This window comes from Perna viridis, chromosome 6 (assembly GCF_037379345.1).
Source record: "Perna viridis isolate PV_CMFRI_1.1 ecotype Kerala chromosome 6, ASM3737934v1, whole genome shotgun sequence".
Taxonomy (NCBI): Eukaryota; Metazoa; Mollusca; class Bivalvia; order Mytilida; family Mytilidae; genus Perna; species Perna viridis.
This window is the reverse complement of record NC_142450.1, coordinates 10,593,409-10,608,913: the sequence shown is the minus strand read 5'-3', so window position 1 is coordinate 10,608,913 and position 15,505 is coordinate 10,593,409. Positions and strand designations below refer to the sequence as shown.

At 31.3% G+C, this 15,505-nt stretch overlaps 1 protein-coding gene across 2 annotated transcripts in view; it reads right to left on the bottom strand.

Moving 5' to 3' along the window:
• Positions 1 to 15,505, bottom strand: part of LOC148613611 (synaptotagmin-9-like) — a 33,325-nt gene that overhangs the window by 7,174 nt on the left and 10,646 nt on the right. Inside the window, exons 1-3 of one of the 2 annotated variants that reach the window (XM_088587057.1) lie at positions 12,380 to 12,503; positions 11,492 to 11,547; positions 6,035 to 6,861 (exon numbers count right to left, since the gene is read on the bottom strand). In XM_088587057.1, the coding sequence (XP_088443183.1) occupies positions 6,035 to 6,861; positions 11,492 to 11,528 (864 nt within the window). In that variant the 5' untranslated portion in view covers positions 11,529 to 11,547; positions 12,380 to 12,503. Of the gene's footprint in view, positions 1 to 6,034; positions 6,862 to 11,491; positions 11,548 to 12,379; positions 12,504 to 15,505 lie in introns of those variants that run through there. The other variant, XM_088587056.1, reaches the window with a different exon arrangement.

Below are 15,505 nucleotides of genomic sequence, written 5' to 3'. Positions count from 1 at the left end.
AACGACCATAAAACTTCTGTAGTGATGACTTCAATCTTGTAGCAACATAACCCTGTTCCAGAAGCCTATTTGTTAGAGTTCTAGCGCGATACAAAAAGTCTGCGTAGTTTCGGCAAGCTCTGGCATAATGTATGAGGTGTGATATGAACACTTCATACGCAGGAACCGAAGGGATGTTGTCACAGATGAAAGAAAAGTTGACAATTCTGAATGAAAAGTCATCACGTTTGTCGTAAAGTTTGGTCAATAGTTTAACTTTACCATCGATGTCTAAGTGTAGGTCAAAATATGAGGCTGACTTCACAGTGTCTGTAGTATCCTTTATCTCAAGTTCTTTTGGGTAGATGCGATGTATCAAATCCCGAAATTAGGATTGTTTAAAGATAACACGTCATCTATATAGCGAAAACTGAGATTGAAAGATCTAGCTAAACAATATTATTTTTTACTGATCAGATCAGCTATAAAGTCAGACTCATATGAGTGAAGGAATGGGTCAGCTAGTAAAGGGGCACAATTTGTTCCCATTGGAATGCCGACCGTTTGTTGAAAAACACGTCCACCACACTGGACAAATATGTTGTCGATTAAAAATTCCAGCATTTTGTAAACATCTTCCTCTGTATATTTGGAAGATGAGTTGGAATTATTTGAAATTATTTGAAACTACAAACAAGATAAAGCAATTATATAACAAGACAACTAAAAACAGAGAAAAATGAACCTATTCATGCACGTCTAACCCGAAAAAAAACAATCGACTAATATAACTTAATTGACATGTTCATCTTTGTTTCGATTTATATTTCATTACTTTCTTGGAAAGGATATATTCAAAGAACCTCCTCACATTTTGAATTTTGTTTATACTGAAAATGAATGAGCAGTACGTAAAAAGATTCGCAGATGGAAGACTCCTTCTACTGGAAAAAGAAAACATAGCCGTTTATTAGTTAATGGTTAACCGATAATACTTACGATCAGACTTTTTAATATCTTGACTGAATTGGAAGGGGAGTTGATATCTGGAGAGTCAACCAAGTAACTAATAGTCGATAGTGCAAAATCGACATATCTGAATAAATCTGTATGGTCGTTATTTTTTTCTGAATAATACTACACTGTACATAACCGGAAATGCAGTTGTCAAATCAATTTGGAATGATAGAAACTATTCTTGTGTATAAATGTCCATTCCACCTCGTAGAATAATCTTTAAGTGTTCTTGCGTATTCTAGTTTTCAGAGTTATTTACGTGGAATATCGTCAAAATCGTTCAGGCATAAACTGAGAGCCTGAACAAGAACTACAAATGACAGTTTTAAAGTTGTTAGCTGTTCAATGCTATTACTATTCTATCATTATTTTCCACAATATTTAAGATAAACTGATTTCGTTTAAATGAAGGGAGTGTCGGGAATTCTCAAAATCATTCTATTGGTCAATCGGTAATGATACAATTATGATTGTTTAAACAGATAACGCAGCCGCAGGTCGGTTATTCTAAGAAGTCTAGCGTTTTTCCGTTGGTCGAGATTTCATCCATCACAAAATCGCGGTGTTTCATTACCAAAAGACGTTATTTAGGTACAAATATCTCTTTCTTTCATGGGAAAAGGCTATAATAATCAGCATTCATGAAAAAAGTATTCATATGACTTTGTGTTACTTTTAAGAAGGGAGATATGTGCACCTATATAATACGATCTGCATGAAAAATACATTTATGCATTTATTTGATAACTTCTGCTTTATAATTTTGCCTTTAAAAATATAGCAAAACCTTACATATATAATTAAATCACATCCTGCAAACGATTGCATGGTTCTTTAAAGAACGTGCCATAGTAAGCGACCGTGCTAGTACCAAAATGTCGTCATGGATATTAAAAACCTATAGTTATTAGGTATAAAGGTCAACGAGTAATCAAGGGAACCAATGTTATAGCGGCTATCAAAAGAATGCAATCCAGGGACAAAAATAAGACATGGGAAACAGTCATACACAACAAAGAACATAAAGTAAATAAAATCATACATACAAAGAAACAAAAGTAAATGAGCAACTCGGACTCCACTAAAAACTTGAAGCATGGACCAGGTACACCGGTAGGGTAAGCGTCCTCTGCTTTTCCGAGTTGCTCATTAAAAGTCAGGTCCGGGGTAGAAAAAAGAGGAAAAGAAAACTATGACACGTTGAACAAATAAGTTTCCATGGTGCAGATGGATACACCATAACGATCCACGAGTTCATGATGACGACCATAAAACTTCTGTAGTGATGACTCCAATCTTGTATAAACATAACCCTGTTCCAGAACCTTATTTGTCAACTTAATATTCATCAGAGGTTTATACGAACCGTTTTTATCAGTTTATTAAAATAGGTAAAACAACATTTTTTTTCTCCAGATTAACATTCGCTGGTAGATTATTAATATAATATCGATATGCTATACACGTGAAAGAGTGACCTCTTATCAGCTGTATAAGAATAAATTATACAGGAAGATCTTCATTCTAGAATACATTGTTGTATATAAGAATCACTAAAAACGAAAACTATCGAAATAGGAACCTGAATAAATCGAGAGGTTCTACCAAATGCAAAACAAGGAATGAAGCCTCAGTGTATTTAGGTATTGTACAAAATGTACTTGTAAACACTTCTTATCCTACAAACAGCTGTCAATGAAGTGGATTAATAGTCTTTTTTTTCATATTTAGGGAATGCAAGCAATTTAAGCGGGTTTTTTTTCAAAGGAACGTAACTTACCAGCATACAACAACCTTGTGGGCGGTCTCATTGGAAAAAAGGTAGAACAGTATACATTTCTCTTTCAACTGTAAATAATTGTCACTTAAGTAAGTAGCTAAATGGTTTGAAATGTATCCAAGTACTTTCCAATAAATAACATATTTGAATTGAAGTGTACTGCTGTCCATTGCTGCAATCTGACAGTAAACTAGTCTGTCGGATTGGGGAGTTATATTATGTATTATCAGAATAACAAAGTATGCTTTCCGACAAACATTAATCAGTTATTATGGATTGAGTAACCTGCAATTTATTTTCACTTTAAACGTCTATCGATACTTTCATACAGACAATTGTTTACTGTGTAACAATACTGAAGCTACGGCTTTATTGCTTTTATGGTTAGTATTATTATTGAATGTACGTCAATTTGCCAGAAATACCATCATTTTATGAATATTTAATTGTCACTTTACATTATATGTCGAGTACAATCAGAGAAAACTATCTGGGATATTTCCAATAGAATATAAATGTCACTTTGGCAGATTTTCTATAATAATCATTGCAGACTCTCAGTGTAATAATCTCATATACTGTGCTGAAATACGGTATATTCCGAGTGTATTTAGCGGATTTGAACTCCGTCATGTTTCAGCAACTAATCTATGAATTTTAATAGGGATAAGATCAGGACAAATTGAACTGGACTTACATATCGATATGTATTACTTATCGAATTTTTTAACGAATAGTACAATGAACAATTTTGAATCCATTAACAGTAAAAATGGAAATTCAAAATAAGGTTCGTGTGGTCAGGTCCGTTTTTTTTCTAGAATGTTTAAGTTTATTGTTTCATTGGATTATTTTAATATTTTTATTATTGTTTTTTTTTTTTTTTTTTTTTCATCAGTTTTTGTATTTTGCCGTAGTATATAGTACCTTAAAGCTTTTTAAACAATATTGCTGTAAATACAGACGAAACAAACAAGAAGGCAAACTTAAAAAGAGGAAATTAAATGTTTCAAGAATGACTGTTATATTTTTTTTCTGTCTATGACCGGTCTGCTCAGCAGATTATTTCCTAGTGTCACCACGGACATTCAGATTATTTGAAATTCAATAAGACTTTTGTTACTTCTTAAATTGAATTATAAGCCATTCGATACTAAAAGAACAATGGTACAGGATTTTCGATAAAAATAATAACTGGACATACTAGAGAAATACCATATTTTTTCAAAATTTTTTATCAATCACACTTTTTCTTATAAGTGCAATTGAAACTACAATTAGCAGTTCAAACAAGCCATCAAGCCCAAAAGAAATCAACTAATTCATACATAATATTTAATTTAAATTCTATTTCATTTTCAACAAGGGTAATCTCAGCTGTATTTTCTCCACGCATTGACAGATTTTCACTATTGGTTTTATTAAGTGATATAGACAAGCCTTTAAAACTCCTGAACATAAAAAGTCCAATGACGTTTGACAATCGGAATAGTTTGCATAATATCAATCCCTCGTCACGGGATTACAAAAAAGGCTTTTTGAGGCGACTAGTCTATTTTTTGAAACAGATCATCATTGATCTTTTAGAGTGAAACTTTAAAAATTACCAATATGAGATCCATTTAAAATTAAATTATGAAAATCCTATCGATCATGTTCATATAAGTAGGGAAAAAAAACATATAAAAACAAACATTCAAGGAATGTTAAACTATCAATTAAAAGATACGTTGTTCTGCTATCATTGTTTTCGTCTCTAAAACAGTATAATAGTACCATGCTGATTACTGTGTTTTATATAATTTATTGCTGAACATGATATAATTTCAACCATCATTTATTAGCAATAACAATCCCTAAGGAATTCAATCAGCTCATTTTACAGGTACATGTTATTGTTCGATTTAGCAATACACGAGCCATTTGTTTACGCTGCAGGGATAATATGTCAATTTCATACATTGATTGTCATTATAATGTGCAACAATGTATTTTAGAATTTGCTGATGACAGATTGAACATTCAGAAGAAGCGAGTGTATGCATCATTCCCGTCGTATGCATATGTACGAATAATTTTTCAGCACTTTCATCGGCGGATTCAAACGGTTCTCTGGCAGAAGGGTTGTCCCATCATGCTAAAAAGTTTAGTTTTGTTATACTTAATTTCATTATTCAAATATAAGCGTGTAACTAAAGTAAACTTTCAAACACTTTGTACATTAACAATCTACAAGAGCTATGTTTTTAACCTACAATGCATAGCCATTATTCTAAATATCGCTTGAACACTACGTTAATGAATCAGTTTATTTAGGACGGATAACTGGTCGCGCAATGGAAAGGAGCGTAGAGACATTAGTGCCATAAAAGAATGTTTGGTTTCGCGAGTATAACCATGTAAAATAAGCATTTAACATAGTGTGAAGTATGGCAATTCATCATCTTCAGCAGGATCGTTGAAACATTGTATTTAATAATTTTACTTCACTGATGTCTTTTTGGGTTCGGTCCGCATTTTATAAATGCATTTTGATTAATAAAACTTTTACTTAATTCCTGAAAACATAAATGTCTATGCTCATCACGCATTCAATGTTTCTATTGATTTTGTTTACCGAAATTATTGCATGTTGAGTAAACTAGCATGCATGAATAACTTTTCTATGGAACTGTGAAAACGTGATAAGGAGATTACACAAGTGGGAAGAATGTTATCTTCCATTGATAATATGGTACATATAAGAGTAATCAAGGGAACCAAGATTCTAGCAAAAATCAAAAGAATGTAATTCAGGGACAAAGACCAGACATGAAAACAGACAAACACAACGAAGAGCATAAAATAACCAAATAATATATACAAAGTGACAAAAGTAAATGAGCAACTCGGACTCCACTAAAAATTAGGAACATAGACCAGGTGCAGCGGCAGGGTTAAGCGTCCTCTACTTGTCTAGTAACACCCGCCGAGTTGTTCATAAAAAGTCAAGTCCGAGGTAGACGAAAGAGGAAAGGAAAACTAAGAAACGTTGAACAATTCAGTTTTCACTAAATTGAAACTTACTTTAAAGTAATCTAAATAAACTGGGAACTTTTCCTGAACAATGGTGTTCATTACAATTCTACATTTGTAGATTTTTAATCAATACACTTTACTTAACCAAAAGAAATCCTTAAAGGATTACGTGTATGATCAAAACACTAAAATTATAACAGATGCTTGGAAATTTAAAATGGAAATCTCAAATTTGATTACCTGCATGGTACTAAGGATATCTCGTACGAAAAACGTTTCCTTGGCTAAATTTCCTTCAGACAAAATATCTTTTAAAACTACAGCACCAATTAAATCATGCCTGGAAAATCGATCAAAATCATACACATTCAACTGAAGCGTTCTGTCATGCAGTTCACTATACAGCACGGAAAATGTAAAAGATTCGTTAAATTCTGGGTTTAATGTTTTTCTGTGCACTTTTGTTTGACATTTGTTTTTTCTATCTGGCAGTAAATATATTTTGACGTATGGGTCAGATGTTCCGGAAAAATCACGTGCCGGCAGTTCTTCGGCATTTTGAACATTTACTCGGAGTTCTTCATGTTCATGGAAATATGTCAAACTAAAGTACAGCTTTCCACAAAGTCGGTGCTCACTTCTTATGCTATCCACTGATGACTGTTTGTATAATTCCGGTTTGATCTTACCTAACTTGGGTTGCTCTTTTTGTTTGACACTTTGAATCTGAAATTCTATATTTGATAATTGACGTTGAAATGATTGGTGGCGCTGTGAATATATCGGCAACGTAGACTGTCTCTGCGCTGTTTTAAGAATACCTCTTTTTCTGAAGAAATCAAGCTTTGATTGTGATGAAGACTGTTTCGCTAAGTCTGGTGTACTCTGGCTTATCTTTAAGTTACTACCCTGAAGTGAGTTTGGCGAGTCATCTGTATCTAACGATAATTCTGATGAAATAAAACGTTTCTTTTTCCGACAGTACATCCATGATATATAAATAATAACTACCAGCAGTAGTGCAATTACGCCAGCTAGAACAGTAAAAAGATACCCGACTGATAAACCTGAAATTGACAATAGTTTGATTTATGTTAAAACCATTAAATAATATATCGCCTATGATCAAACCGAAGGTTATCATTTACAAACATATAAATTCTGCAACAATTAACTGTAACTTCATATAATCTTTATACCATAAATACTATAAAATTATTATTTCAATTAAAACAAACTTATCTGGTTTGATTTTGTTTGAATTCTTTTTGAAAAAAGGTCCTGTAACACTCTTTATGGTACTGTAACAATCTTTATGGTACTGTAACACTCTTTATCATAGTGTTTTTGTCCTTTGGGTTAGTTCATAAGTAATGAAGAATAGCTTGCTAAGAAGTATCGCTGTTTTTATCATTTTAACTGAATTATCAACTAATAGAGTTTACAAAATACAGTTATTATATAGACAGCATTGTTTTCTCGAATGTTCCCAGTGTAATAAATTTCGATAGTTCACAAAGTGAAATAAATTCATTAATCTCCTGTCAAAACGTCACAACTTTGGTATCCATCCGCCGTTCACAAAATTTAAAATTTATGTTGAGAAAACGATTAATGGAGAAAAGCTATATGATAAATAGGATAATCAATTGGTTATCGTGAATAACCAAAATATGATCAATCATGCCAAGAAAGCAGGAAGACTTAACTCGTGCCCGGAGCAATTTCCGCATACTCGTTAAATCTAGGCTTTCTTCTGCACTCGTGATCATTTTGTGGTTATTTACTCCTTCCAAATAATTATCCTATTAATAACAATTACAACCTGACTAAAAAGATTTCATTTCAAAAAGGCTAATGGTTGGTTTAAATTTAATGTAACTCGGCTATATGAAATTAGGTCCAAATAGTGGACGAGATTTTGAGACGTATAATTTGTAATTCTGAATTAAATTGTTTCTTTTAAGGAGTTCGACCTGGGGTAACGTAACTCTTGAAAACAGTGATATTTTTGTATCATATTTTATTTCATCAAAGCCTTTCAAGCTTTCATTTGAAAAAAAATGAAATAGATTCAAGTCACATTAATGCTTAGGTGAGATTGATGTAAAATGCTTTACACAAATGTTCCAATGATGTGTAAGAGTTATGTCCCTTACCCATTGGTTTATATCCTTAAATTTCACGAAATAAATTGTTTAGTTTGATAGATTTCTGCACATGTAACGAAATTCATTTATAGTTTTGTTTAGTTCAATATCCTCCTAGTTAAGCAACTCTTTCTCCAGGAGACTATTACTTTTTTTCAAAAATTTGCCAAGGTCACAGGCTACACTTGTAAGTATTGTTCAGACGGCGACAAAAAAATTGCTTAATGAATACTTGATTTGGAGACCAGGAAGTGTGAGGGAATTCCTTATATTGACTTTATATCGTTCATATACACACAACAAGGCACAAAGTCAATCAAACTGGACAGCTACATCAAGGGACGAATGTACAATACAATTAGTTACAATTTAACTTAGTGTCGTGCTGTTCTTCCTCAAGGCAAAGAGTAAATTAACACTAAAACAAGTGCAAGTCTTTAAGGTTGTTTCTATTGGTCAGGGCTCTTAGACTTATTTAGATTTCTTGTTGTTTTATTAGTCATTTTGATTCCGCCATATGTTTGATGGTCTAAACATTTTTATTTTATTTTAAGTTTTTATTTATTTTTTTTTTTCATTTTTAAGTTTCAAGGAATATTGTTTGTTTTAAAATAACTAATTCCTAGATATTTTCCTTGGTTATTTCATATGCATTCATATAGACAAAATGTGAAAAACATTTAGTTTTGAATATAGGTATCACAATTACTATATCATATTCAGCTCATCGAACATTAATAAGGTCGCAACAACAACGGACATATTACAAATGATAATAAAACGCTACATCTGAAATGGTCTATTAGTGTATTAAAAAACAAACAAAATCATTCGTAAATTAGTTTGAGTTTAGAAAAACTTCTCTAATAATGTTGGGAGGAAGTTGTAAACCTGCATCACACTGTTCACCATGAAGTTATAATCATTTTCTTATCTTTTCTTTCTGTTTTCTTCTTTTTTTTTAAAAAAAAGTTGCAACTAACGAAATTTTGTGTTACTGTTCAGATTACATATTTCAAGTTTTCATTTAAACTTAAAAAAAACTCAGATTAATGCTTTAAGTGATGATAAAATAAAGAAAACCTAAATGGACAGATAAATTTGTGCAAGTGTTTTAAACATTTAAAATATATCAAGTTAACTAACGGATAACCAAAAGAAAATATACATACACAACAAAGAACAAGAATTAACCCAACTACAAAAAAAATGTAACACGTACAAACAATTAAGAGTAATTGAGCAAATCTGCTGGTCAACACAACTCCTCTAAAACTACCAAACATAATATCATAAAACTTACTATGTAGCAAGAATACCATATGTTGTTTTGCAAATTATCGGGAAATTTTGATTTTCTAATTTTCTGAGAAACATATTCTGTAGTTTCGTTTATCCGTCCATAGCTATTTTTTATCGCTTTTTCCTTCACGATTTTGTTAAAATATTTGATTTGAATTCTATTGCATAATATTCTTTGTTTTAATTTTACTAAGTAAATAGACTGTTGATAAATCGTTATTGTTGTGCGTTATATAGATATTGTTAGGAGTACACAGGTACGGCAATATAAAGTCCCTGGCTCATATAAATGACAAGCTCAGTATCCCTTTATTTATCACCACAAGATATGTATCTATATCGTCTGGAATGTATTTTCTTATGAAATTAAATATACAACTGGTTTATGGTTGTTCCAGAACTAAACACCAAGCTTTTGAAGTAAGTCAAGGTGCACCTTTTATATATTTATATGTAAAATGCTTGACGACCAGAAATACGTGTTTTTTATTGAGCATTTAATACTCATTTTTAAGGGGTTGGGTATTTTAAACCCTTCCCCAAACCATGTTTACTATTCTGATACAGTCATTTTATAAATGAAGATATCAGTAGAATATTGTTTTATATGAATTAAGTCGTCTGCTTCCATCTTTTGTGGTCAGTATTCCAAGGTATTGTATGTACTAGGGAGTGAAATGAATCTCCTTTTTGTGATCTGCCCCCTATGAAATGCTTTTATCATATTCCGTTTGAGACCAATGTTTTGTTGACTGACAAAATGATTCTTTTTTTCACTTTCATAAGTAAAAATAAGTTCAATTTGACATTTTATTTTAATTTCGCATTTTTATTTCGCATTTGTAAAGCTACTGATAAAAGATATGTTTTAAACTACAATCCGAAACCTGGTTACTTTCGTTTTTCTTTCTAATCAATTTGTAATAAATTTAAATATGTGTTTTACTGAGTAGCATGTCAAATGAATGACTGACAATATACATGGATTTCATTATCAACTATTTCTTAAATGAAGATCGCGATCCTTTCAAACTTTACTGATATTTGTCTTCTTCGTTCAAATCGATTTTAAGACTAATTAAGAAAAGACGAAACGAACAATATGGGAGCTTGATATTAACTTTCTTGTGATATATCACTACGTCAACTCGAGAACTTAAGTAGCAGTATTTGTAAGAATCATGCAAAATCTGTAATATGTGATACACCTCAAAAAGGCTACATTTTTTTTATTTTTGTCATTGAGTTGCTTGATGGGTCTATTTAATGGAATATGTAATCTTTCATTGTAATTTGTCTGCTTTTAGGAGATAATTCACATTGAAAATCCAAAACAACCTATTGCATTTTAGTGTCATTTACTGAGTTCTGTCCCATAATTTGAATTGTACAGTACATTAGATACAATTTTTATTTCCTAAAAGCACAGATAATATGGATTACATGAACAACCGCATGTTAATTTCTGTTAACTGTAACAATTCAAACAAAATATCAAAAAAATAAATATGTAGGCTTTCCAACCATGAATCACATTTTGCATTATTCTTAGCTGGAGTACTACTTAATATTTTTGCTTAGTACAACTCTACTAAGGGATGAAATATCGAACGGGTTACTAAAGCGTATTGTTTAAATTATCCTTTAGGCGCCAAAGTTTAGAGGACATATTTGCAAAATGCTTCTGACTTTTACCGGATTATACATTATGTAAGAAAAGCAGAGGACGCATTCGTTTTCCATTATACAAATTATCGGTGCTCGTTCATTTTTCAGTAATGTAAAAGTTGTGTTAATTTTTCTGTGTTGATATTATTTTGGCTGTCTCTTTGTCTACTCTTTGCACCTTTAATCATGTTTAACATTTTAATCATGGTCTCCTTGCTTCTACCTGAACAAAACATATACAATTTTTAAATCTGCATGGGTTATGGGACTTGGTTTTTCATTTGGGGAAGCGCTTTTGAGACAAAACTGAATACAGAAAGGACTATTTTCACACTTGCATATAGCATATGTACACCAAAAGGCGTTATCTGTTCCATGAGTTTTAATTTTCTACACCTTGAATTACCTTCCAATAGGTAGTGTTTGAATTTATATTTTCTGGTACTTAAAAGACAAAACAGCGCCGCCACTATCGTCTACTTCCATCAGAATATTGTTTAACCATTCATAGTTCTGGTCTAACGTTTTACATATAAAGGACATCGCTGACGCTTTGTCCATATTGAATTACTCTTACCCGATTCTTTCTTGAAATCGTCATCAACTGATTTCATCTTTACAAGAAAATTTTACCTGCAAAAGACAAGATACTTACTAAAAACAAATCAGATCGTGATTATACATTGGCAAATCTCTCGTCGAAATCATTGCAACATGAGATTCTCGGACAAGGAATGGATGACTTTATACAACCAGGTTAATAATATTGCATTTTATTTCCAATCTGCATTGATGTGATGCCATCATGATTTTTAACTCAAAAAACATACTAATTGTAAGATAATGATGACGCAATCGTTGAGTTTAAAGTTGTGTAAATTAAGTAGCAGTCTTTGTAAAAATCAGACAGCAGGTGATTCATGGATGTCAAAAACACAGCGAATTCAGTTTTATTTCTTATTCAGAGTCAGTTACAGACCACATAACCATTCATAGTTTTTCATTTGGGTGTTGCTCTTTTGAAATCAAATGTATATACATTGTACATGAAATAAGCACTTTGCGAGAGTTATCGTTCTTGATTTTGATCGATTTGGTTGATTTTAGTGGGAGATAAATGTATGATTTTCTCAAAATTACAGATCTCAATATGGAAAGAAAACTGTTATGTAAAAATATAGCATTTATGGATTGAAAAAGCCATGTTTGTTCGGTGGATTTATCTTCACCATGAATCACTTTGATATGGGCAGTGTATGAATTATTTATGGACTGGTACTTAATAGTTGGGTATAATAAACTTTATACCGACCTCTGCTTTTATTTGTAATTTTACCTTCAAATCAACAAGATGATAAGTTCGAATGAACAGTTTAGTACATAGTGTTTATTTATCGTAATTATTGATGATCAATGGCAATCATAAAAAACTTTCGATATAAAAACATTTATAAGCTAACCTTACCTTGGCAATAAAATATAGAAATACAAATCCAATTCAAATCAACAATGTAAATTGTTATTCCTGTTTTTATAACATAATGATGCCATAGAAGTGCGATATTCGTTTATCCAAAGTAATGTTAACACCAAACAAAAGTTTATTAATGATTGTAGTAACATACACTTTCATTGACATTATAACGTTGACAGCACCGGCATCATATTGTAGAAATTATATCAGTCGTATTGATTGAAAGAAGTATTGGAATTATGGTTTGTACGAAAAGTACGGTAGCAACTTTTATTATTATTGTAAATGTATTACTTTGAATTTTAGTTCTTTATTTATTATTCCTTACAAATTGATAATCTTTTCATTTTTCTTTTAGCTAAATTTATTGATACACTTGGGTTATCCTAGCATGCAATGGTATAAAAATAACAAGGATTGTTTCTTAATAAAATTTAATGAAGTCCGAAATCGAATGATGTGGTTTTTTTATAAATGAACCTATAAATATCAAAAGCAGTAGCAACCGTTGAAAAAAGATACAATAAATATTTGATATTTCTGATTTTTGAAAGTTTCTCTAAAGTAATAGCAAGTAGCACTTGCTTTTATTCTGATTGTCGTGCCATACATTTAGCAAATTCTCAATATAAATTCTCAATAATACAACAAGGTTAAAACAACACCTTTGACAATCCTAATGTACTTTTGCAACAAGATGCTACTAAAATATTCAAATGTCTTCTATCCTGAAAGTATATCATCGTGACGATAGGCGCATCACCTACTATCATACTTTGTGATTTTTTTCATTTTTTCAATAAAATTCTGTTCGCATTTTTTCAAAGGACTCGTATCATACCGTTGCCCTTCTATATACAAGGTCCAACTTATTACCATTAACGTTTGGCTTCTTATTTTCTTTTGTTACTTTTTCTTAGTTATCTTATTCTTCTGAATTACTTGCTGTTGTCCATTGATATCAAGTTGCTTTAATATTTTCCTTGACTACTATTGTAGATATATCGATTTTGTAATTAGCTAAAAAGATAGCTTTTTTGTCACAGACATAATTGATCACCAAGCGATCATCGAACAATAGGAATAACAGAGGTGTAGTCTATAATCAATCTAGTGCAAAGGGATTTGTTAGCGAAACGTGTTTGTACAGTGAACATTTTCTTAATCGAAATCTGAATGATCCAAAAACCTGTCTAAACCTGACACTTTTTCAATTAATCTAGTGCAAATGGATTTGTTAGCGTTAACAAAACGTGTTTGTACAGTGAAAAGTGTCTTAATCGAAATTTGAATAATCCAAAAACCTGTCTAAATCAGACACTTTTATCAATTAATCTAGTGCAACGGAATTTGTTAGCGTTAATAAAACGTGTTTGTACAGTGAAAAGTGTCTTAATCGAAATTTGAATAATCCAAAAACCTGCCTAAACCAGACATATTTGTCAATTAAAATGACACTAAAAATCCAGTGCAAAGGGATTTGTTAGCGTTAAAAACACGTGTTTGTACAGTGAAAAGGCTTTTAATCGAAATTTGAATAATCCAAAAACCTGTCTAAACAAGACACTTTTATCACTTAAAATGACATTTAAATCCTGGTAAACCGAACACTTGTCTTAACAGAACAAATTGTTATGTATAAATCAATTAGACAGATTTCACTGTAATTTGACAAAACTACTTCGACCTATTTTCCGAACGGTCTCTCGTTTATTCGTTAAGAATTTTTTTTTTCCGGTAGAAGTGGTTAAAATTATTTTTTAAATCGAGTAATGTTATAAATTTAGATATACAAGATATGTATATTTTAGATATAATGAGCATACTGCAGTCTTAAATTTACTATCGAGAGAATATCAGTTTACCAATGAAAGTGTAAAACAAACTTTATAAATGAGCAGAAAACTCCTAAATTGGTTACCATGATGTTGTTATTAAAAATTTATTAATCACTAAGAGAAATATCATATTGTCATTATATTTATGTTCAGATAGTTTCGTGTTCAACTCTATTCAAATTGTTTCCTTCTGTTTAATACGATTTTTTCTATAGTGTCAAGAGGGTTCCAGGAATGACCAAAGCAGTGTGTGGCACAAGCAGTTTTTTGGTGATTTTTTATCACAAAATCAAGCTTTTTGAGAAATGAATGTTATTAGTAATTTACGTATATGGTAAGAATGAAATCTTTTCAATAGAAATCCCCATAAATTCGATAAATTATGGAACATAACTCTTCATCTGTTCAAAATTAGATTGATGTGTTAATTTGTTTGTGAACTTGTAACATCCATTTTCGATACAGAAATATTCCTTCTCTTTCAGAAATCATGAGTGTTACATTCCATGGAAAAATAAAGGGAGGACAATTTTACTCAGTTACGCCCATGTAAAAGATTATGTCTGGTTTCTAAATGGTCTTTTAATGATATAATTATGAAAAAACTATGCTATGTTTTACTCGGTACCTTGCAATTAAAACATCTGAGTGCTCCTGCATAAGAACTAAACCAAAGATAATTAAGTCCTACAGGTTAATAATTTGATTTGATGGTAGCTGCATTTATGCCCTTTCATTCTTATCTCTGGTCTGTCATCAACTTAGCAGACTAATGGTTATGGTATTGATTATAATGATGAAAGCTTAATAATATTTGAATTGGATTTACTTTGATGGCACAGTGATGAGTCTTGTCACGCTTTATGATTTTATTTCCAATTTGTTACTGCATATGAGACATTGACTTCAGAAAATTGAGACACAATATTTGAAAGCACATTCAAAGATCTAGAGACACTTCAATTTGCACGTGTAATTTGTTAATGAAACGTCGTGTAACTTCTTAAATTTATTGGTTGGCTAAACAAATCATTCTTTTAAAGTTAAAGTATAAAGGGAACTTACTTTCTTTTAGCAAGATGATTTTGACCAGAGTAGAAGACATGCGCTCAATTGTCTTAATGCAATATGCTCTATCGAACGTTTCTGCATGCATTTGTTCCTAAGCCATCATGATAACCAAGATATAATTTTGTCTTAAAAAGATTAAATCATTATAAGATTACAAGTGTTACACTGACCGGGACAACTGTTTCCACTTTTAAAAAAACTATTAAAA